Source organism: Physeter macrocephalus, chromosome 8 (assembly GCF_002837175.3).
Source record: "Physeter macrocephalus isolate SW-GA chromosome 8, ASM283717v5, whole genome shotgun sequence".
Taxonomy (NCBI): domain Eukaryota; kingdom Metazoa; phylum Chordata; class Mammalia; order Artiodactyla; family Physeteridae; genus Physeter; species Physeter macrocephalus.
The window spans coordinates 77,872,936-77,898,162 of NC_041221.1; the positions used below are offsets into that span (position 1 = coordinate 77,872,936).

Below are 25,227 nucleotides of genomic sequence, written 5' to 3' on the forward strand. Positions count from 1 at the left end.
GGTTTTTTTTTTATCATAAATGGGTGTTGAATTTTGTTGAAAGCTTTTTCTGCATCTATTGAGATGATCATATGGTTTTTCTCCTTCAATTTGTTGATATGGTGTATCACATTGATTGATTTGCATATATTGAAGAATCCTTGCATTCCTGGGTTAAATCCCACTTGATCATGGTGTATGATCCTTTACATGTGCTGTTGGATTCTGTTTGCTAGTATTTGGTTGAGGATTTTTGCATCTATGTTCGTCAGTGATATTGGCCTGTAGTTTTCTTTATTTGTGTCATCTTTGTCTGGTTTTGGTAATAGGGTGATGGTGTGGATGGCCCACTTCTAAGGGAGCTCATCACACATCTGACAGGTTGGTCCTGGCTCTTGGTCAGTTCTTTGCCACATGGGTCTCTCCATAGGGCTTCTTGAGTATCCTCACAACACGGCAGCTGACTTCCCCCAGAGCCCATGATCCAAGAGCAAGTAAAGTGGAAGCCATGGTGTCTTTTATGCCCTAGCCTTGTCATTCACACACAGTATCCTACTGGTAACACAGGTCTGCTCCATTCAGTGTGGGGAGAGTCTACACAAAGGTGTGAGTACGAGGAGACAAGGATCCTTGAAGGCTGGCTACCACTGAAACTTTGCAGAGAATGGGTATGGTTTTATCTTACAAGGGAAGTATAGTTGTTGGACTTGTTAATAGCTAGTCCTGACAATAAACATGAGCTAAGGTTCAGGCCTGTGGCATGGATGCATGCCACTTGCCCAAACACATTCTACCTGCTTGCTTTCAGTATAGTCACCATGACTGCCTAAGGTTCAGACTGCCCTGTTTGCCCCAAGAATAAATTTGGGCAATTAACAAGCATTCATGTTCTCCTTCGCCATCAGTATAAATAACTCAGTTTCACTTTCTATTTTCAGTGAAAGAATTTCCTTAGCTATCTTCTCCTGTAATTTATCTCAGTGTTTAACAGCCTTCATATTAAGGTTGTTTTGTTTTTTTTTTAATATTCTTTTAATATTGTTTAAGTTACTCTTCTTCGTTGATTGCATCAGTGACAAAAAGCAAGTGGCAGCTTCTTCTCTAGCAAAATTCCTCCATATACTCAATGCCATTAAGTTACTTCTTTTCCTCTGGTGAGATAATTCCAGTTTGGTTAAACTTTTTCTCATGCTGACAGGGATGGGGATTTTGTGTGTGTGTGTGTGTGTGTGTGTGTGTGTGTGTGTGTGTGCGCGCGCACTTTTTATTAAGGACAATTTCAAGTGTATAGAACATAGGAAAGTAAAATACTCTAAAGAACTTCCATGTACCCAGCACTCACCTTCAACAGTTCCCTGACTCATGGCCAATCTGGTTTAATGTCTTTTCTACCCACTTTTCACCATATCACCTACCTCCCACTCACTGGATTCTTTTGAGCAAACAGCAGAAATCTTCTCGTTTCAGCCAGGAAAATAGATGTTTGACATGTGAAAAGGAAATGAACATTCAAACTCTAGCCTTTAGAATTCCTCTTCTTTTTGATGCTCAGCTTTAGTCTGTGGGTAAAAGGCAAGATAAATGCCTTTAATTCAGCAGAGAACTCAGGGGTGTAAGGACATCATTTAAGGGAGAGAGAAGGGAAATTCTCCTTTCTGTAATTGTTGGGGCAGAGACATCTGACTTTCCTGGTGGAAATGTGTGACCAAGTATCTAAACCTGTTTTTCTGGATAGCGAGGGTGAGGAGAGGAAGCGTGGCTCTGTTTGAAGTGACTCCAGGGACCTCTGCTCTCACCTTATTGTCACCTTGTTTCCTGAAGGATGGGAATCCCACACCAGCCCACTCACACTCACTGTTGAACCTTAAACTAATTTTGGAATAAAAATTGTTTTAGAAGGAAAAGGAGCTTCAGAGCCATTTAGCCCAAGGTTGTCATATCCCTCCAGTGCAGAAGGAGGCCCAGTTAGGTCATGTACCTTAGGTTTGGTTTAGTATTTAATAATCTGTAATGTATTTTTCAGTAATATTTTGAGTATTTGTCTTGAATTATATAATCTCTTACAGACTCTATCCAGCACTGGGTAAATATTTGCTACCTAATTGTGTGTGTGAAAAGGGCTTTATAAGCTGGAAAGTGCCTTAGGAAAGTCTGTGACTATTATAGCCAAGTCAGTATTTGGGTGCTTCAAATGCTTTGTCAACTCTATGATTTTTAAAACACTTCATTTTTTTGTTATGAAAGTAAAGTATGGCTATTACTGAAGGTTTAAAATTACCAAAACCAAGAATAACACAAGCAGAAAGAAAAAAAAACCTTAAAAAAAAACCTGTTAACATTTTTGCATATTTCCTTTATCTTTTCTTATGCATGTATAAAAACATAACATGATAATTTTGAATCTAGAATTTTATATGCTAATTTTAAAATTCAACACTTTACCTTTAAAGACTTGCCTAGGGACTTCCCTGGTGGTCCAGTGGGTAAGACTCCACGCTCCCAATGCAGGGGGCCCGGGTTTGATCCCTGGTGGGGAAACTAGATCCTGCATGCATGCTGCAACTACGAGTTCTCATGCCACAGCTAAAAAAAAATATCCTGAATGCCGCAACTAACACCTGGAGTAGCCAAAATAAATAAATAAAAAATATTAAAATAAAATGAAATAAAATAAAGACTTGCCTAATATGAAGATAGTTTATAATTTTAAACACTGTATAATTACAATTGATGTTTTAATTGAAAAAGCAAGTTAACAGCAACATTAAAAGTTTTTAAAATTTATTTTATTGAAGTATAGTTGATTTACAATGCTGTGTTAGTTTCTGCTGTACAGCAAAGTGATTCAGTTATACACATATATATATGTTTTCATATTCTTTTCTATTATGGTTTATTACAGAATATTGAATATATTTCCCTGTGCTATATAGGAGGACCTTGTTTTTTATCCATCCTATTATATAATAGTTTGCATCTGCTAATCCCAAACTCCCAGTCCATCCCTCCCCCAGCCCCCCTCTCCTTTGGCAACCACAGGTCTGTTCTCTATGTCTGTGAGTCTGTTTCTGTTTTGTAGATAAGTTCATTTGTGTCTATTTTAGATTCTACATATAAGTGATATCATATGGTATTTGTCTTTCTCATTCTAACTTACTTCACTTCATATGATAATCTGTAGGTCCATCCATGTTGCTGCATATGGCATTATTTCATGCTTTTTATGGCTGAGTAGTATTCCATTGTGTATATATACCACATCTTAAAAAAATTTTTTAATTTTATGTTGGAGCATAGTTGATTAACAATGTTGTGTTAGTTTCAGGTGTACAGCAAAGTGATTCAGTTATACATATACATGTATCTATTCTTTTTCAAATTCTTTTCCCATTTAGGTTATTACAGAATATTGAGCAGCATTCCCTGTGCTATACAGTAGGTCCTTGTTGGTTATCTATTTTAAATATAGCAGTGTGTATATGTCAATCCCAAATTCCCAATCTATCCCTCCTCCCCACCCTTCCCCCTGGTAACCATAAGTTCATTCTCTAAGTCTGAGTCTGTTTCTGTTTTGTAAGTAAGTTCATTTGTATCATTTTTTTTTTTTAGATTCCACATATATGCGATATCATATGATGTCTGTCTTTCTCTGTCTGACTTACTTCACTTAGTATGATAATCTCCAGGTCCATCCATGTTGCTACAAATGGCATTATTTCATTCTTTTTAATGGCTGAGTAATATTCCATTTTATATATGTACCTTATCTTCTTTATCCATTTATCTGTTGATGGACATTTAGGTTGTTTCCCTGTCTTGGCTACTGTAAATAGTGCTGCTATGAACATAGGGGTGCATGTATCTGTTTGAATTGTAGTTTTGTTCGTATATTTACCCAGGAGTGGGATTGCTGTGTAATATGGAAACTTTATTTTTAGTTTTTGAGGAACCTCCATATTGTTCTCCATAGTGGCTGTACCAATTTACATTCGCACCAACAGTGTAGAAGGGTTCCCATTTCTCCACATCCTCTCCAGCATTTATTGTTTGTGGACTTTTTAATGAATGGCCATTCTGACTGGTGTGAAGTGGTACTTCATTGCAGTTTTGATTTGCATTTCTCTAATAATTAGCGATGTTGAGCATCTTTTCATGTGCCTGTTGGCCATCTGGAGAAATGTCTGTTTAGGTCTTCTGCCCATTTTTTGATTGGGTTGTTTGTGTTTTTTTGTTATTGAGTTGTATGAGCTGCTTGTATACAGTAAGGCCCCTACACACAAACAAGTTCTGTTTTGAGAGCACATTTTAAGTCCAATTTGTTCGTTAAGTCCAACAAAGTTAGCCTAGGTACCCAACTAACACAATCGGCTATATAATACTGTACGGTAATAAGTTTATAATACTTTTCACACAAATAGCACATAAAAAACAAACACAAAAATAAAGAAAACATTTTTAATCTTATAGTACAGTACCTTGAAAAGTACAGTAGTACAGTATAACAGCTGGCATACAGGGGCTGGCATGAAGTGAACAGGCAAGAAGAGTTACTGACTGGAGGAGGGCGAGGAGGTGGGAGATGGTAGAGCTGAAGAATTGTCAGCAATAGAAGGAGGGCAAGCTGAAATTTCACTCACACCTGATGTTGATGGCACAGGTTCTGGTTCCTTGCTGGATTCAATTCTATCTACCCTCTTGAAAAAAACGATCCAGTGATGTCTGGGTAGTAGCTCTTTTTTTCTCATCATAGATGACATGATAGCACTGGATTGCATTCTGAATGGCTGCTGAAGTCTTCATATACATTCTACATTCGGGTTCTGTGCCTCAGAAACTAACAGTGCCTCCTCAAGTAAAGAAAATCCCTTGCCATTTCCTGCATCGTGAATCTCTTCAATTCTTCAGTTACTTCTTCTTCTTCTTGTCACTCTACTCTCTCAATTATTTTCACTTTTGTTTCCATCATTATCACTTGGTGCTTCTTAGCAGTACCAGCTACATCACTGCTGCTTTTACGCTTGCTCCAGACATCCGGGGCTTGAAATAAAGATACTGTACTACTGTACTCTATACAGTACTATACAGTAAAGTACACAAAAGCACAACCACTTGTAGAGGATGCACGCACATGCCTATGTAAGCCAGACACGTGAACTAACTTACGTGATTGGACATGCGAATGCATGTTCACATCTTTGAAAGTTTGCAACTTGAAGGTTTATATGTAGGGGACTTACTGTATTTTGCAAATAAAGCCCTTGTCGGTCACATCATCCTCAAACATTTTCTCCAGTCCGTAGGTTGTCTTCTCGTTTTGTTTATGGCTTCCTTTGCTGTGCAATAGCTTATAGGTTTGATTAGGTCCCATTTGTTTGTTTTTGCTCTTATTTCTATTGCCTTGGGAGACTGACCTAGGAAAACATTGGTATGATTTATGTCAGAGAATATTTTGCCTATGATCTCTTCTAGGAGTTTTATGGTGTCATGTCTTATATTTTAAGCCATTTTGAGTTTATTTTGTGTATGAAGTGAGGGTGTGTTCTAACTTCATTGATTTACATGCGGCTGTTCAGCTTTTCCAACACCACTTGCTGAGACTGTTTTTCTCCATTGTATATTCTTGCCTCTTTTGTCAAAGATTAATTGACCATAGGTGTGTGGGTTTATTTCTGGGCTCTCTGTTCTGTTCCGTTGATCCATATGTCTGTTTTTGTGCCAATACCATGCTGTTTTGATTACTGTAGGTTTGTAGTATTGTCTGAAGTCTGGGAGGGTTATGCTTCCTGCTTTGTTCTTTTCCTCAGGATCGCTTTGGCAATTCTGGGTTTTTTATGGTTCCATATAAATCATTTTAGGATTATTTGTTCTAGTTCTATGAAGAACGCCATGGTAATTTGATAGTGATTGCATTGAATCTGTAGGTTGCTTTGGGTAGTATGGCCATTTTAACAATAATCTTCCAACCCAGAAGCATGGGATATCTTTCCATTTCTTTGAATCATCTTCAATTTCCTATATTAATGTTTTATAATTCTCAGAATGTGTCTTTCACCTCCTTGTTCATGTTTATTCCTAAGTATTTTATTTAATTATTTTTTGATGTGATTTTTAAAGGGATTGTTTTTTTACTTTCCCTTTCTGATATTTCATTGTTAGTGTAAAGAAATGCAACCGATTTCTGTATATACTCTTGTATCCTGCTACCCTGCTTAATTCATTTATCAGTTCTAGTAGTTTTTGTGTGGAGTCTTTAGGATTTTCTATATATAGTATCATGTCACCTGTATATAATGACAATTTTACCTCTTCCCTTCCAATTCAGATACGTTTTATTTCTTTTTCTTGTCTGATTGTTGTGGCTAGGACTTCCAATACTATGCTGAATAGAAGTGGTGAGAGTGGGCATCCTTGGCTTGTTCCAGATTTTAGGGGGAAGGCTTTCAGCTTTTCACCATTGAGTATTATGTTGGCTGTGGGTTTGTCATAAATAGTTTTTATTATGTTGAGGTATGGTCCCTTTATACCCACTTTGATAACAGTTTTTATCATGAATGCATGTTGAATTTTATCAAATGCTTTTCCTGCATCTATTGAGAAAGAATTTTTAAATCATCCATAATTCTATTAAATAACTATTAAAACTATTTTCATTTTCCTTCTTTCTATATGTACACAAATTTTCCATTGTAGCATACATATTTTTATTTTACTATTTTCACTTGTTTTGCTAAAAAAAATTTTTGCATCCCTGTAGTCTTTTTTTCTTTTGCATTTCTGTAGTCATTATAATTCTACTTTTAAATGGCTGCATGGTTTAATTTCTTTGTCAGACAAACATGGATTTGAATCTCAGTTTGCTATAATCTACTTATGTGATTCTGGGAAAGTTTTTTCTTTCTTTTTTTGAAGTGCTTTATTGAGTTATTATTGACATACAATAAACTGCATGGATTTGAAATGCAAACTTTAAGTTCTGACATGTATATACCTGTAAAATCATCACCACAATCAAAATAATGAACATATTCATCACGCCCAAAAGATTCTTCCTGCCCTTTTGTAATCTCTCCCTCTTACCCTATATAATTGTTTTAGACTCACCCATGTCATTGTTATGAAAGTGACAGAACATTTGAACCAGTTTACTTAAAAAGACAAAACTGGAAACGTTGGAAGGAGACAGCTTAGCCTCCTGTATGACTCTGGCCTGGCCTCAGAGTTAGACCCTCCTAGGAATCTGTGGCAGGCTCAAGCACCTTTAGGGTGTCAGTCGTATCCCAGGTAACATTGATGGCTTATTTTTCACATATTTCCTTTTTTTCAGGCTCCATGGCTAAAACCCCACTTTCCAGCAGCTCTGCTCTTTTTGCCTCCCACTTGTGGATTTTCAATAACTTTTTTTTTCTCTACAATAGTCCTTACTTTTAAACTCTCCCATATCTGATATTTCCATTTCTCTCATTCTTTGCATGCTATCTTGGATGTAAAGTTGTAGCTTTTAGTCCTAAGGGTTATGACACACACCAGAAATTGAAAAGTAAAACTGTAATTAATGACTCACAGAGCAAGTAAGGTGCTGCTGGAGGACCCCTCTGGGCTATGAACAGGTATGTCTCCCCTGCCCACCCTGGGATTTCCTGTCACCTGTAAATTTGTGTCACTGGCCTGACAGGGTCCTGTTGAGACTTTTGACATCTTTGTTTCTGAAAGTCTCCTGGAGGGCAGAGGCTGGGGCTGGCTTACAACACAGACAAGCTCCTGAAGCAGGGCCATGCTTGATTTACAGTATCAAGCACACTCTGGGAATTAGAGGGCTTCCAGATGCAGTCCTGCAGCCTGACACCAAGGGGCAGCATACACCAAAGGAAACATCTAGCTCTGCTAAAGCCAAGCAGGAACCAAGCCTTAACCACCTTGCTTTTAAACCCCAAGAGCAAAGCACACAGAGGCCATATTCTCATCTCTCGAATCAGATTACAGCATTACAGTTTTAAATATCTATTAAGAGTTTTGCCTGCCAACTGAATTTTCCAAGAAGTTAATTTGTTATGATTTAAATATAATACTGCTGAGACCCACATACTCTGTAAGACTTACCCATTTTAGTGCATTTATAACTTCAGCAGCTTATCCTGAAAATAGTTCCAAATTCACACTCTTTCTATTCTTTTAAATGACTGTTGTCTGTCCGTCTCCTTTTCTTTTATGAGGCAAATTTTCTATGTGGAATAAGGGCAATCAAATAATTCTTTGGACAGTTAAACCAGACAAGGCTCAACTCTTTGGAGAGCTTAGTTTCCCTCTCTGAGGCATTTGTTCATTAATCCATCCATCAGCAAAGATTTCTGAGAATTTCCATCACATGCTTGACCCTGTGCTAAATGCTGTGGCGTGCAAGGATGAACGAGATATCAATTCTGCCATCAGGGGACCCATTCAAAGTCTAGACAGTGGGGAGTATGTGGGCAGACGAACAAAAAAAAAGTCATTCCAGGAATGTGTGATAAGTGCAATGATAAAAAAGAAAAAGAGATGCTCTGGGGGACAAGTGAGAACAGAGGTGGGCACCTATCAGGGTGAAGGTTGGGGAGTGGGGAAGCTTGCAGGAAAACTTCCAAGAGGATATATTTGAACTGAGTCTTAAGGAAGAGACAGAATTAGCATTCCAGGCAGTGGGCCCAGAATAGCCAAGGCAGGGAAGAATGAGAGAGCACAACATTTTGGTCAGTTTGTGGGCAGGTCAGACCTTTGAATGCCCAGGAACGTGGGTATTGATTTGTGTTTTAGATAAACTACTCTGACAGCAAAATGGAGCTCAGAATGGAGGAGAATAGTGAGTAGAGAGAGCAGTAAGGAAGCTACCACAGTGATAGAGACCAAAAATTACCAAGTCCTGAAGGAGGTGAAGAATGGAGAGAAATGGATAAGTTCAACTGATATTTAAAAATAGTGCCAGAGGGGCTTCCCTGGTGGCGCAGTGGTTGAGAGTCCGCCTGCCGATGCAGGGGACACGGGTTCGTGCCCCGGTCCGGGAAGATCCCACATGCCGTGGAGCGGCTGGGTCCGTGAGCCATGGCCGCTGAGCCTGCGCGTCCGGAGCCCGTGCTATGCAACGGGAGAGGCCACAGCAGTGAGAGGCCCGCGTACTGCAAAAAAAAAAAATAGTGCCAGATGCCAGGTGATGGCAGTAGCTGGATGACAGAGCTGGTCAATACAGCAGGAGGAGCAGGTGTGGGTGTGGAGAGGGCATGGGTTTTGCTTTGGTCCTAACCAAGTTTGAGAAGCTTGTGGGACACTCTGGTAGGAATGGGGTCCAGCAGGTGGTTGGATAGTGGTTTGGGAGCTTAATAGAGAACTCTGGGCCAAAAGATATGGTCTGGGGAGTGATTGAAATTATAGGAGTAGCTGAAATCACCAGCGTTTAGGAGTTGAAGAAAGTGCATTCAGAAATGGGAGACTCAAGGAAAGTGTGGTCACAAAGCTATAGGGGTGTTCTTGGAGGGAAGACCCAACATAAAAAAGACCTCAGCATTCCCTGCATTCTCTATACTTAACACAACCCCAATACAAATAGCAATGAGATTTGCAAGGGCAAGGTTGTTCTCCTGTATTTACACAGGACCTGGCATAACATCAGTGCCTGACAAATATTTCGTGACTATACGTAGGGACATGCATCCAGTGGAATAATATGCAACTTCAGTGAAGAATGGGGTTGATCTATATGCTGATATAGTAAGATTCATATGAAGTTAAAAAAACTAGGTGCACACATGTTGATGCTGTTATGGATATATATCTATTTAAGGATATATATATATATGTAATGTTATATATAATTATATAAATGATAAACATATCTTTTTTTTCTGTAAGGATAATAATAGCTGATACATACAAAGCACTCAGTGTGTTCCTGGCACATATTTTAACTCATTTAATCTTTTCTGTTGGGTAGCTACTACTGTGATCCCGTTGATACAGATTGGGAAACGAGGACACAGAGTGTAAGTGACTAGCCCAGGATCACACAGGGGCAGAGGTGAGAGCTGGAGCCAGGCAGTCTGTACTTTCTACCACCTTGACCTGCTTCTCACACAGGAAAATGTTAACCTAGAAGGACGAGGGTGGGGAATGGTGGAGAGAGAATTTTACTTTTATTTCATACTCTTGTGTATTTAAAATATTATTTTACCATGCACATTATACTCCTTTAATCATAAAAGAAACCAATTTAAAAATATTTTTGAGAATTGGGCTTTAGGTATAAGCTGAGAACATCCCTGGGGAACTCTCCGGAGGGTCCAGTAGGCTGCCTCGTGGTAAGATGGAGGAGGCGGGCTGGTCGAGGACACATCCCAACAGGCTTATGGAAAGGAAATACAAAGGAGATACTGGCTTGCTTTCCATATAATTAAAGTTCAGCCCTGAGAGCACAGCCAGCATTTAAAGCACAGCGGCCAGTTTCTGGCTTTGGTTTTTCCAGTGACTTATTCTTTGTTAAGTTTCTCTCACTTAGGAATCCCCCGCTGTGGATTCCTACATGCATGGCTTCTAGGGCTTCATTCCATGGATTTCAATTTTTTTAGTTTTTGACTAGGCAATACAGTCCTATAACTGAAGAAGGTAAAATCAGTTTAAAAGGAGTAAATGAGAAATCTTACTCCCAACCGCCCTGTTTCCACCTTGGCCCTTATAGCTACTACTTTTTTTTTTTTTTTTACTTTCTTTGGTAACCTTTCAGTGATTCCTTAGACAAATTCAAGTATATATACACATATATATTCTTAGCTTTATTTCTTTCCTACACCCCCAGGGTCGCTGCTTTGTTCCTTTTTAAATTGGCACGTGGAGAGCTTCCTCTTTTTTTTTTTTTAACAGCTACACAACTCACTGTCCATTGGGTTAGTCTAACGAGTCTGCTCTGAGCATATTCCCTTGACCTTGCTGTTGGCTTTGCTGAGGAGTCTCCAAGTTTGAACCAGCGTTTCTTCTCTGCTCCTCTATTTTTAGAGTTCTTCCTAGTCATCAGCTTCCTAGCAACTGATTGCATTTGTACCCACACTCTCCATAATGAGGGGTAACTGAAGGCTCCTCTTTCCCTCTTTGCCTTCTCCTCCAGGGCACACAGTGGGGGCCAGCCCTTCCTTGATGGCCCATGGGGCAGCAGCTCACACCTGTTTCCTTCTCGTGATTAAAAACAGACTCAGAGTTACTTCCACTTGAATCTCTTGTCACTGCCAATTTTCATCTTCTTGGGAACAAATGTGCTGGGGTGAAACCCCCGGGTATATATGCTTATAGTTTAATTGTAAACATCTGTTGACAGAGCCCTGCACTGGCTGAAGAGGTATGAAGTTACATATTTCCTTCCTCTTTGTTTATTTTTAATCTGTGTTTATCATGACTCTGTATTTGTTGTCTGATTACTAACTTCCAAACACTTTGAACCGGCTCCATCGTTGGGGAGTGGGGATTAGGGAGGAGAAAAACTCACCCACAAAGATCTCTGCGGCTTGCCCTAGATGGGCAGAATGCTTGGTTAATTGACCATTATCATGGTTTAACAACCATCACCTGGGACATAGGCTGACCGGGGGGTGGCAGTATTCCGATTTAATGAAGGCGTTGATGTTTCCCCACCCAGTTATCCTTGCTACCAACACGCCCACCCAGCTGGAGATTGCCATGGACACCATGATTAGAATCTTCCACCGCTACTCCTGCAAGGAGGGGGACAGGTTTAAGATCAACAAGGGGGAGCTGAAAATGCTCCTGCAGGGAGACCTCGCAGAATTCCTCTCGGTGAGTCTGGCTTTTCTCCCCATCCAGTCGAGGGTGGATGCGGTGCACATTCAGGGATAGCCTCCATGTATACCACCAACTCCTGTGTCCTGCTACACATTGTATAATTCCTATCGAGATTCTAAATACAGGGAAGCAAACACTAGAGACCTTTGTTTTCTGTGTCTGTAGGCATGTGCGCTTTTCTGTAGTGCCTAGGGTTAGGGTTTCCAGTGTTGGAAATTATATTTGAGGATTTTATCAATTATTCAGTGTCGTAGTACAGCAAAGGTATAGCTAGTTATACTAGGAGTTATAGTTAAAACTAGTGACACAAGTTATACCCGGAGCTCTGTCCTGCTGTCTATAAATGAATAAATATTATGTTTGGGGCCAGAAATGAAGCCTGGGGTACTTTATGATGTGATGGCAAATTTTCTAGTGAATAACAAATACCAGGTGAGTTTGTCAGCCAAGAACAAGCTGATTGGGATTGACCGAAAGGGTGTGTCTGGCCAGTGACCAGTTGGGTAGCAAATAGATTTACATCTCAAAACAGCCAGGAGTTCAATAAAACCGCACGTGAAACCTTACAATGGAGTGTTTGGAGCCTGCTCTCAAGAAAATGCTCACCCTTGTGTTTTTTGGAGTTGCCTTGAATTGATTTTAGCACGTGTAATAACCTGGCATGATGTTATTCTGTCCAAACCCTGTGTTAAGAAGATAGTAATTATGACACTCTTTTATCCCCACCCTCTATGGGAAAAGCTTAAAGTAAAAATTTTTAACATACAATACCTTTTCAGTAATTTTAAGAGTCCCTGAGAACATTTTTCTTTTTCAAATTCAGCTTGGCTACTGTATTACATAACATTTAGAATAAAAGACTCGGTAGGCCACACTTGGCACATTGATTTATTCAAGTGAAATTTATAATTGTTTTTGATTGAGTTGATTTTGATCAATTTAAATTTCCAGCCATTTAATGGTTGGCAGCTAATGAGAGGACAATGGGGAGTTCTTGGAGGAAGTGAATTATACTTTTGGAAACATTTCTCATCAGCCTCTTGTCATAGGAAAGGTAGGTGCTTCACCGCCCCACCCTTTCTAAACCCTGATCTCCTCAATGGGCTCCTTGCTTTCCTTTCCACCGATAAAATGGAGTCATCCTTATAAGATCTACCCTTTATTGGGTGCCTCTGTTTTGTTTTGCGACACACAAAACAGGCTGCCAGCTAAAATATTATATGACCCATGCAATATTTGGGACATACTTATACTGAAAAAGTATTCATTGCTCATCTGAAATCCACATTTAATTGGGCATCCTGAATTTTTATTTGCTAAATCTAACAACGTGGAGCTAAGCACTTATAAAAGCGCGTTGAAGTAGCCCCCAAATTTGTGGGAGATATTTTTCTCCTCATTTGATAAATTAGGACATTTTAAAATGTTAAGTGATTTGCTCCAAGTCCCATTGTTGGTAAATGGCAGAGTCACTCACTATCCCTCTTTGGCTTCAAGCCTTCCTTCTTTTCATGTCCCCCTGATTTCGTCCCCAGGTCCTGGCCCTCAGCCTGTCCAGTAAATGCATTTTCAGCAGCAGCAGCTCACTTTGATGTGCTGCTGTTTGCTCCTCTTGGTGTTTAGGTCTGAGGATTATATGGGGCGGGGGGCGGGCAGAAGCCCAGACTAATTTAGAATGTGTGCCTGGTTCAAACCTCCCTGCAAATAGGCTCTTGGAAATTGCTAAAAATGGAAATGCAGACTTTAATGTAGATAAAAGGAAAACACATGTCAGTTGTCATTATGAACCTCAGAGCCTGGGAGTTAGAAATTTTATTTTTCCTTTTAGTGTCAAAAGAATCCCGAGTTGGTTGATAAGATAATGCAGGACCTGGATGCCAATAAGGACAAGGAAGTGGATTTTAATGAATTCGTGGTCATGGTGGCAACTCTGACGGTTGCTTGTAATGATTACTTTGTAGAACAATTGAAGAAGAAAGGAAAGACAAGTAGTAAGCTAATCTAAAGGCAGAAATATAGCCACAGTTATTTACCGACTGTTCATCTATATCCTCCAGATCCATAGTCATAGTAATGCCATTTATAGCTATAACATACATATAATTAGTTGCTAGTATTAGTAAATTATGCATACCTTAATATATTGACTTTAAATAAATATTCCAAATTTTATATGCCCTTCTTGAAATTTTCCTATATATATATTTTTAATTGAAGAATAGTTGGTTTACAATGTTGGGTTAGCTTGAGGTGTACAGCAAAGTAATTCAGTATCTATTCTTTTTCAGATTTTTTTCCATTATAATTTATTACATGATATGGAACACATTGGGTTGGCCAAAAAGTTTGTTCAGGTTTTTCTGTATCATCCTGCAGAAAAACCTGAACGAACATTTTGCCCAACCCAATAGTTTCCTGTGCTATACAGTAGGTCCTTGTTGTTTATCTATTTTATATATAGTAGTATCTATTCATCTCAAGTAAAGATGTTATATACTTTTTTTGTCTGTCAAAGAGAGAGCATCACAAAAATTTAGCTCTTTCAAATGAGACTAGAACTCAGCAAATTTCTCAGACATTCATCATCCTTAAATTGTACTTTGAAATTATCCTATTAAAGAAATAAAGTGGCTCTTGCACCCTCTTGTGATTCTGCTTCAAGAAGAAGAAGCTGTGAGGGTCTGTGAGCAGAAAGGCTAATAAGTGGAAGGAAGTGCTGGCTTTTGCAGTGAGTTAGCTCAGGGAAGGGGTAAGTCCAGGACTAGGTGCTCAAGCCAAGAGAGTGCGGCCAGCAACCCTTGGGGGCTGGTGTAGAAATACCTCCTTGTCCCTGGGGTCAGGTGATTCTGAGGCAAGTGTCTTAACGCCATTTCCCAGGGCTTCCCCTGGACTGAGCTTCTGTGGCCCCCAGGGGAGGAGGGCTTGGTCTCGCACCTGCTCTGGGCTGCCTTCCCTTCCTGGTCTCGCTGTGAAGCCCCACCCATGTGTCCTGCATCTCTCAAACTACTTGTGTCAGGGTCTGCTTGGAGGAAACCCAAACTGTGACAGATCCTTTGCAGCGGTCCCCAATGTTTTTGGCACCAGGGACAGGTTTCGTGGAAGACAGGTTTTCCACGGACAGACGGGATGCGGGTGGGGGCGGGTGGGGGATGGTTCAGGCGGAAATGCGAGCGATGGCGAGCCGCAGATGAAGCTTCCCTCGCTTGCCCGCTGCCTACCTCCTGCTGTGCACACCAGTTCCTAGCAGGCCACGAACTGGTACCCGTCCACGGCCCGCGGGTTGGGGAGCCCTGCTTTGGAGAATTTAAGAAAGGGAATGGTGTGATTATATTTATAATTTTAAGTGCTTATCCCAGCCACCGTGTGAAGAAAGGGCTAGAGAGAGGGCAAATGTGGAAGAGGGTGACCTGCTAGGAGGCCGAATGCTGTGGTCTGAGGGAGAGACGATGGTATCTCCGGCCGGGGTCTGAGCAATAGAGATGAAGAGAAGCAGTTGAATTTGCTGTCTTTTGGAGGTGGGAGTGATAGGACTTGCTGAGGGATTGGTAACCAAGTGTAGGAAAAGAGAGCAGTCCAGGACGATAGAACGGGTACTGCTATTGCCTATCTGAGTCCACTGTACCTTTCTTCCATATATCAGAGCCCCGATTTGTGCACGGGGCAATGTGCTTGGCTAAAAAGCCCTATTTCCCAGCTTCTCTTGTATCTGAGGTAGAGCTTGTAACAGTTCCGGGCAATGAGAGATAAGCAGAAATCTACTAGGAATTTCTGGGAGTGTTTTGCTCTTTCCATATAGGCTCTGTGCCTTCCACCTTGTTAATTCCTTCCTTTTCTTTCCATTGGCATGTGAATGTGAGGCTGGAGGTGGGGCCGCCATCTTGCGACCATGAGGACAGTGAAGAAAAAAGATAGAAGGAGCCGGGACATCGTTGGCTTAGAGGGACCAGTGCACAGCTCTGGTCTGCCTGCCTCTGGTCCTCTTATTATATGAAAATAAACAAACAAAAAAACCCTGCTCTCTGGTTAAGGTGGATTCTGTTAACATGCAGCTGAAGGCAATCCCTAACGTTTAGATTTTTGGTCAAGCAAATGATGCAGTTTACTAAATGGGAGAGACTGGGGTAGGAGGGGATTTATGTGGGGACATTGAGGGGAATAGCTCTGTTTGAAATCTCTGTTGAACATCCAAGTGGAGATATCATATGTGCAGTTGGATATATGATCTAGTCCAGAGCTCAGGGTAAACAGGGGACTGGAGATACAGATTTGGGAGTCATTAGCAACTAGACGGTATTAAGCCACAGGACTAGAGGAGCTCACGTAGGAGAGAATGTGGATAGAGAAGAAGAAAGGTCCAACAGTTAGCTTTCAGCAGAAAGAGGAGCCAACAAATGATACACCAAAGGCATAGTCAGGGAGTAGATGGAAAACCAGGTAAACGCAGTACTTCAGAAGCCTAGGGGAGAAAGTCTCTGCAGAAGGAAAGAGGGTGAAATCCACTGAGAGGAGGAGTAAGTTGAGAACAGAGACCTGACCTTTAGATTTGCCAAGGTAGAGATCATCAGTAACATCAATGACCCTGACCAAAGTGATTCTGCTTACAGAGGTGCCTATCTCCCTATCTGGCTGATAGTAGGTGCTCAATAAATATTTAATAAACAAATAAAAGAATCTGCCAATTGTTGACTTTCTAGTGCTAAGACATTTTGTTCTTTAAATAGGATTTTTTTTGTTGTTGTTTCTCTTAAGCCCATTCTGAGCAGATAGGACAGAGAGAATTTAGAGGTCAAAACATTCTAGAGAAGTGTATACCCTTGGTATTTATTTACTCCTATCTGTCAAAATGTTGGAAGAAAAAATGAGAAGAAAAAATTGAACACTTGTTTCAGAGATGTTTAGGCTCTTTTCTTACAAGCAGGCATATTAATTTATGCAAGAGAAGGTCTGACTATTTCTCAGGGACCTTTAAACTTTTCATTTAATTTGGTCCGAAGTTTACATATTCAAAAATGGGCCACTAAATCATGAGAAGTAAATCCAAAAATTTCCTCATGTTCTATTCAAGGAAGGACATTCTCAACAGAGAGAAATAAATGGAAAAGCAATGTTCATTTCATGGTGTTTCTAAAAATTGATGAAAAGTTAGGAAAAGCAATTTATGTGTCAAATTAGATTTCAAATGAGTGAGAATTACATGTTGTACCAAAAGGTCTTTTCTAGTAAAGGAGAGGCTTTCTTTTGTGTGTGTGTGTGTTAGGTACTTACAATAAGTTTGTAGGAGGCAAAATTGATTATTTCTTCTGCCCAGAGCCACTGGCCTTGCATTTGCTGGAGCTTAAATCAACTTTAAACAATATTCAGCGGTCATCTCTAAATTAGCACATTCTGATGTTTAACATTTTCTCAATGTGGTTATTGGAAGACAATAGCCTACGTCTGCTTGGGGCCCTGGGCTTGAGATATGGCTGACAATACAAACAGCTAGAAAGCATTAAAGAAAAACAAAAACCTTAAGTTTTAATTTTAAAAACAGATTTTGTTTTTCCTTAAGAATCATGGAGTTAAGGAAGGCTTTACAGAGGCAAAGAAATGGGGCAAGGATATTAAAGAGAGAACTTGGGCAAAGTCACACAGGTATGAAAGAACAGGACATGTTGGGGGGAATGCTGTTGTTTGGGGCACCCTAGGGTATGGGGTGAGGGAGAGCAGGAAATGGGGCTGGAGAGATAGACAGGGCTCAGAATCAGAAAGGGCCTTGGGTGTTAATGTGAGAAATTTGAAATTTATCCTGAATGTTATGAGAAACCATTGTAGGATTTTATGTATTTTTTTCTTATTACTTAGAGTAGTTTTTATGTTTCTAAATGTCCCCCTAAAATATTTGAATCTTTAAAGCAGTGGTTTTGAACTCTAACTTCACATTACACTCACCCAAGTTATTGCATAAAAATATAGATGAATATAAGCTCCACCCCCATTAAGATTCTGATTCAATTGGTCTGGGAACAGGACCCAGGAATCAACATTTTAAAAAGAGTACCAGGTGATTCTAAATGCAAACAGGGTTGAAAATCACTCCTTTTTTTTTTTTTTTTTTTTTTTTTGTGGTATGCGGGCCTCCCTCTGTTGCGGCCTCTCCCGTTGCGGAGCACAGGCTCCGTACGCGCAGGCTCCGGAGACGCAGGCTCAGCGGCCATGGCTCACGGGCCCAGCTGCTCCGCGGCATGTGGGATCCTCCCAGACCGGGGCGCGAACCCGGTTTCCCCGCATCGGCAGGCGGACGCGCAACCACTGCGCCACCAGGGAAGCCCGAAAATCACTCCTTTTTATGGTGACTTGCTTAATCAAGTAATCAGATCAACTTCTGGTTGAGAAGTGTGTAGGACAGTGGCTGCTCCAACTTTAATGTGTGTGAACCATCTGGTGATCCGATTCTGCATCAGAAGGTCTGGGCTGGGGCCTGAGGTTCTGCATTTCTAAGAAACTCCTAGATGTTGACAGTGCGGATAGAAATGCTCTAGGCTCTAGGATGAAGAGGAAAGGGTTGGAACAAAAGTATGGAGGTGCTGTTTTGGAAGCAGGCACCTGTAGAATAGTTCTTGCTGGGGAATACTCCTTTTGGAAGAATATAAGACAACACAAGGCATTAGGCACAGAGAGGGCTGGGGGAGAGGTGGAAGCAACCAGGAAGGAACATCCCCTAAGGCCCCAGGGGATGGGGAGGAACAGTCTGCCACTGGACTGCCTTGTGTTGTTACTGAACACAAGTTCATGTGCCCGAAGCACAGTGAGGCCAAACAGAAATGTCAGAATTTGGAGCAGAGAAAAGTTTATTGCAGGGCCAAGCAAGGAGAATGGGTGGCTGGTGCTCTAAAAAACCCTGACCTCCCCAGTGGTTTAGAGGACAAGCTTTTATAAGCAAAATTTAGAGTGAGGGCTGCAGGGTGTGTGACTTTCTTCTGATTGATTGGTGGTGAGGTAACAGGGTGGTGCTCCAGGAATCTTGTGCTCAGCCTGAAGTCACCATCCTCTACCTGGGTGGGGGCCTTAGTTCTGCAGAAGAACTCAAAGATATTGTTACGTATATTCCTTGAGGAGGAACCAGGATCCTGCACTGTAGTTTCTTGATTTTTGCTATTTTGTTTTTGCATTCCTTCACTTCCCTGATTAGCCACTGTTTGAATCTGCTCTCCTACACCTCATACTCTAGGGTGCCCCAAACCACTGGCATTCTCCCCAACAGGTCCTGTTGCTTCATAACTTCTTATTCTGCAAATAAGAAATGGGGCAGGGGGGTGGACACAGAAAGGCTTTTGTATCCAGGAGGTCCCCACAGGGTCCTGCTCAGATTCAAGGTCAAAGGTCTTGGACAAGTTATTTAACTTCTTTAAGCCTCATTTTTCTGGCATGTCTCAACTCTAGTGGCTCACCTATATCAGTCGACAAGGAACACATTGATCGTTGGGATCCCTAGGCCCCACCCCTGTCCAAATGAACCAGAAAGGAGGAAAGGGGTAGGTGAGCATTTGCATTGATAGCAAGCTCTCTCGATGGATATTATGTACCCTCAACTTGCAGAGCTAGAACTCTGGTGGTTAAAATAAGATAGCAAGTGCCTGGAACATAATAAGTGCTCAATAAGTTGTAACCATGCGGGTGAAGAAGGTGGTAATGGTGACACGTGAGCGCTTCTGGTCCAGCCTCGTTCTGCAGCTCATGGGTTTTATCCAACCTTCTCTCTCAAGTCGGTGCCTCCGGCTGCCTGCCGCCAGAAGAGGCTACTGTTCCGCTTGAGTTCTCCCACTTTCTCAGAGTTTCTTTTCAAGAAATGGAACACTATGCAGTCATTACACACGTGTTTTCAAAGACCATTGACTATAATGGAAAGTGCCTAGTATATAATATTAACTTTAAATAACAGTGTGTCTGATATGGTCCCAATTTGGTTTCAAAAAAGTGCTATAGCATGAGTTTTTAAGATACTGCTCTGTGTCTACTTGCAATTTTTATTTTTCTTTATCCCAATCAAGAGGAGAAAGGCTTCCTTACAAAGGGAAGGCCTGTGATGGCCTGGAAATCAAAAGTTGCCTGAAAACCACTTCCTTTTCTAATTTTTGTTTTCCAGAGCTTGAGCCATTAAGGTAATTATGTGAGAGGTCTCCAAGGAAAATGTCAGGAGAAGCGGAATTATCCCAGAGGAAAGGATTTTGATATAGATCACTCGCTGGAGGAGCATGATCACCTATGGGTGCACTCAGGGTTTCTACCATCACCTTTTGCAAGTTTTACATAGGTTTCTCCAACTTTCCTTTGGAATGTAGTGTCTATTATCTTGAGGCTTCAGCCAATATTCTAACATCCGGGTATATGTACCTAGAAAAGAGCCTGGAAGGAAGCCTACCAAAATGTTCACCAGGGATGGTGGCGTTATAGGCGATTTTGATGTTTTCTTTATAATTTTATCTAATTTCTGATGTTTCAGCAATGAACAATAATCAGAAGAAAGTGATGTTATTTATTCTTATGAGAGTATTCCCACTACTCTGGCTTTACATGCTTTATTCCTCCCTTATGCGCCTCTTACCAGCTAAAATGTCTTTTTGTCTGAGACCACTTCCTCAGCCCCGCTTTCCTTTTACAATGTCCTCTTTTGTATTGTCTTACTTGTCTTTCTAACCCTAGCACCTAGCATAGCATCAACATGTCAGAGAGTTAAGCACATGATCTTTGACATGAACCTATCTTGAGAGTGCCAAGGATTTTCTTTGTTCACATCATAACCATTATAAAGATTTTCCACTGGGCAATTATAGTACTGACCAAATAACAGAGGCCCCTTGTTGACAGAGAGCAAATTATCATGTGCTGGACCCTGGAGTTCCACAGGGATAAGCAAGAAACAATCTTTTTTTTTTTTTTTTTTTTTTTAAGAAACAATCTTTTTAAAGGGGTTATTGACAAGCATTCCTGCTAGCAATTCCCAAGTGACAGAAGTTTCGTCATCAAATATCACCTAGTATGAGCAAAGAACAGTTGAAAGTTAAGGCCCAAGAACATTTTAAAACCCCTGAAATCTACCTAAGCAGTTTCCATTTTAGAGGTGCTCTTTCCATACAACATTAACATATACTTATATAAGTGTACTGCTATTGGCCACAGATGCATCTGACATTTCATTCATTAGGTTGTATTGAAGATTTTTTTTTTCCCAGGGGAAGATAAATTAAAAACACACAAGAAACATCCCTGGATTTTTCCTTAAAAAAGAAAAAAAAGGCTGGTTTTTTTCTCATACCGCCACCCCAACCACCACTACTCCCTCCCAGCTCCTGGATGCCACAGATTAGTTTTTTTGTTTCTATAGTATTGCATTTTCCAACAGGTCATATAAATGGAATCATGTAGTATATAGCCTTTGAGTCTGGCTTTTTTCACTTAGTGTAATAGGTTTGAGATTCATCCCTGATTTTGTGTGTTTCCAATAGTTTATTCCTTTTTATTGCTGAGCAGTATTTCATTGTATGAATCTACCATGATTTGTTTATTCATTCACCAACTGAATGATATTTGGATTGTTTCCAATTTTGAGTGACTGAATAAATCTGCTATAAATATTGGTGAACAGGTTTTTCTATGGACATAAATTTTCATTTTGCTTGTACCTAAGCATGGGATTCCTGGGTAGTATGGTATTATGAGATTTAAATTTTTAACCTTTCTAGTAGGTGTGAAGTAGTATCTCCTGTGGTTTTAATTTGCATTTCCTTAATAACTAATGATGTTGAACATTTTTTATATGTATATTTGCCATCTATATGTCTTTGCTGGTAAAGTATCTGTTCAAGTCTTTGGCCCATTAAAAAAGTTGGGTTGTTTATGTTTTTATTTATTTATTTTATTTTATTTTATTTTATTTATTTATTTTTTTGCATTACGAGGGCCTCTCACTGTTGTGGCCTCTCCCACTGCGGAGCACAGGCTCCGGACGCACAGGCCCAGCGGCCATGGCTCACGGACCCAGCCGCTCCGCGGCATGTGGGATCCTCCCGGACCCGGGCACGAACCCGTATCCCCTGCATCGGCAGGCGGGCTCTCAACCACTGCGCCACCAGGGAAGCCCCTTTATTTATTTATTTTTAAGATTTATTTATTTTTGGCTGCGTTGGGTCTTAGTTGCAGTACGTGGGATCTTTGTTGAGGCATGCGGGATCTTTGTTGTGGCATGAGTGTTTTCTCTTCTCTAGTTGCAGCACGCAGGCTCCAGGGCACGTGGACTCTGTAGTTGTGGCACGCAGGTTCCAGAGCACGTGGGCTCTGTAGTTTGCAGCACGCAGGCTCTAGTTCAGGCTCCTGAGCTCTGTAGTTGTGGTACGCGGGCTTAGTTGCCCCGCAACATGTGGGATCTTAGTACCCTGACCAGGGATCGAACCCACGTCCCCTGCATTGCAAGGTGGATTCTTTACCACTGGACCACCAGGGAAGTCCCCTATGTTTTTGAGTTTTAAAAGTTCTTTTTAAATTTTAATTAAAAAAATTAAGGTATAATTTACATATGACATCATGTTAGTTTTAAGTGTATAGCATAATGATTTGGTATTTGTATGTATTGCAAAATGATCACCACAATAAGTCTAGTTAACATATATTACCATACATAGTTACACAAAATTCTTGTGATGAGAACTTTTAAGATCTATCGTCTTAGCAATTTTCAAAAATACAATACAATATTATTAACTATAGTCATTATGGCTTATTTATTTTATAACTGGAAGTTCTTACCTTTTGACCACGTCACCCATTTTTATACTTCCTAAATATAAGACCTTTGTCAAATATGTGTTATGCAAATATTTTCTCCCTTTTCATTCTCTTGACATTGTCTTTCACAGAGCAGAAATTTTTAATTTTGAAGAAGTCAGATTTATCATTGTTTTTTTTTTATTTTTATTTTTGGCTGCATTAGGTCTTTGTTGCTGCGTGAGGGCTTTCTCTAGTTGCGGCAAGTGGGGGCTACTCTTTTTTGCGGTGCACGGGCTTCTCATTGCGGTGGCTTCTCTTGTTGTGGAGCACAGGCTGTAGGTGCAGAGGCTTCAGTAGTTGTGGCTTGCGGGTTCTAGAGCTCAGGCTCAGTAGTTGTGGCTCACGGGCTTAGTTGCTCCACGGCCTGTGGGATCTTCCTGGACCAGGGCTCGAACCCCTGTCCTCTGCATTGGCAGGCGGATTCTTAACCACTGCACCACCAGGGAAGCCCTATCATTGTTTTTTAATGGATCATGCTTTTGATACTGTATTAAAGAAGACTTTGCATAAGCCAGTGGTTTTTAAATGGGAGACAACCCACCTATCCTGAATATTTGGCAATGTCTGAAGACGTTTTTGATTGTTCTGACTGGGGGTGGGGGTGCTACTGGTGTCTAGTGGAACTAAGGATGCTGCTAAACATCCTACAATGCACAGAACAGCCCCTCACACAAGAATTATCCAATCCAAAATGTAAATAGTGCTAAGGCTGAGGAAACCCTGGCTTAAGTCAAGGTCAAAAAGATTTTGTTCTTTTTTGTTTTCAAGAAATTTTTGTAATGTTAGATTCTACATTTAGGTTTATGACTCATTTTGTGTTAAGTTTTGTACATGGTGGAAGATATGGATTGAAGTTCTTTTTGATATTTTGGTATGGATGTTCAATTATTTCAGTAATATTTGTTGAAAAGACTATCCTTTTCCCATTGAACTGCCTTTGATTACATATGCATGGGTCTATTTCTGGACTTTCTTCTGTTGCTCTATTGCTTATCTTTTCCCTAATACCATATGGTCTTGATAACTTGCTTTATAGTAAGTCTTGAAATGAGATGGTCTGAGTCTTATAATTTTATACTTCTTTTTCAAAATTGTTTTGCTATTCTATTTTATCTCATTCTTTTTGATACCAGCTTTTAGAGGTGCACTGAATACATATTTGAGTTGTCAAATGGCCAACCATTAAATTCAATATTTGGCCAAAGATGAGACTAAAGTTAAATATTACCACCATAGAAAGAGAACTTCCAGTATAAAAGAAAAAATTCAAGCTTTCATTTTAAAATGTAATTATTATTATCACAACTTTATTATTAAAAGTTTTGATAGTCATATTTTACAAATTAGATATTATATTGTAGGGATAATAATTTCTGCACAGTTAGATTTGCTCTTGCAGTGAATAAACTACTGAGAGCAATCACTGAAAAAGCTATAAAAAAAGATATACTCAAAAAACTGTAGGTTAATCAAGATGGAAATCTAAAAAAAAGTAACTCACAAAAAATATAGGAAGAAAAAAAACAGAGAAATTAAAAACACAGTGAACAAACAGAAAACAAAAAATAAAACGATAAACTTAAGCCCTAATATCAATAATTACATTAAATGTAAATGGCCTAAATATGACAACAAAAACATAGAGATTAGCAGAATGGATTAAAAACATAGCCCAACTATATTGTCTACAAGAAACTCATTTCAAATGTAATGTTATAGATAGACTGAAGTAAAAGGACAGAAATGTTATATCAAACAAACATTAATAAAAGAAAGCAAGATTGTCTATGTTAATATCAGATAAAGTAGACGTCAGAGCAAACAAAATTACCAGAGATGGAGAGAGAAATTACATAATGATAAAAAAGTCAATCTATCATGAAGATGTAGCAATCCTAAATATACATGTACTAACAAGAATTACAGAATCTATGAAGTAAACACTCGTAGAACTAAAAGGAGAAATAGTCAAATTCACAGTTATAGTCGAAGACTTCAGCACACCTCTCTCAATAATCGATAGAAGAAGTAGACAGAAAATTAGCAAAGATATAGAAGAAATCAACACTACCATCAACCAACTGGATCTAATTGACATTTATAGAACACTCTGCTCATAAAGAGTAGACAATACATTCTTTTCAAGTGCCAATGGAACATATACGAAGGCAGACCATATCCTGGGCCATTAAAAAAAAATTAAACACACTGAAATCCTGAGAAGCGTTCCCTGAGCACAATGGAAACAAACTAGAAATCCATCGCATAAAGCTAACATAAAACTCTCCAAACACTGGGAAACGAATCAACATACTTCTAAATAATCTATGGGTCGAAGAGGAGGTCTTCAGGAAAATTAAAAATATACACTGGACTGAATGAAAATTAAAGTACAATGTATCAAATTTATAGGACACAAATAAGTCCTGAAAGAGAAATTTATAGCACCAAACCCTTACATTAGAAAAGAGAAGCATCAAATCAGTTTCTCACAATTTGTAAAAATCTGTAATTATTTCAAAATAAAAAGCTTAATTATATATAAAATACACATATAAATATATATTTACATACATGCCTTCTTTATTGCACTTTATTGTGCTTCACAGATATTGTGTTTTTGACAAATTGAAG

At 39.8% G+C, this 25,227-nt stretch overlaps 1 protein-coding gene across 1 annotated transcript in view; it reads left to right on the top strand.

Annotated features, from left to right (window-relative positions):
* Positions 1-13,795, top strand: part of S100Z (S100 calcium binding protein Z) — a 34,119-nt gene extending 20,324 nt beyond the window's left edge. Inside the window, exons 2-3 of the mRNA XM_024121057.2 lie at positions 11,627-11,784; positions 13,619-13,795. Of these exons, the coding sequence (XP_023976825.2) occupies positions 11,627-11,784; positions 13,619-13,795 (335 nt within the window). The remainder of the gene's footprint in view (positions 1-11,626; positions 11,785-13,618) is intronic.
* The last annotated feature ends 11,432 nt before the right edge of the window (positions 13,796-25,227 follow it).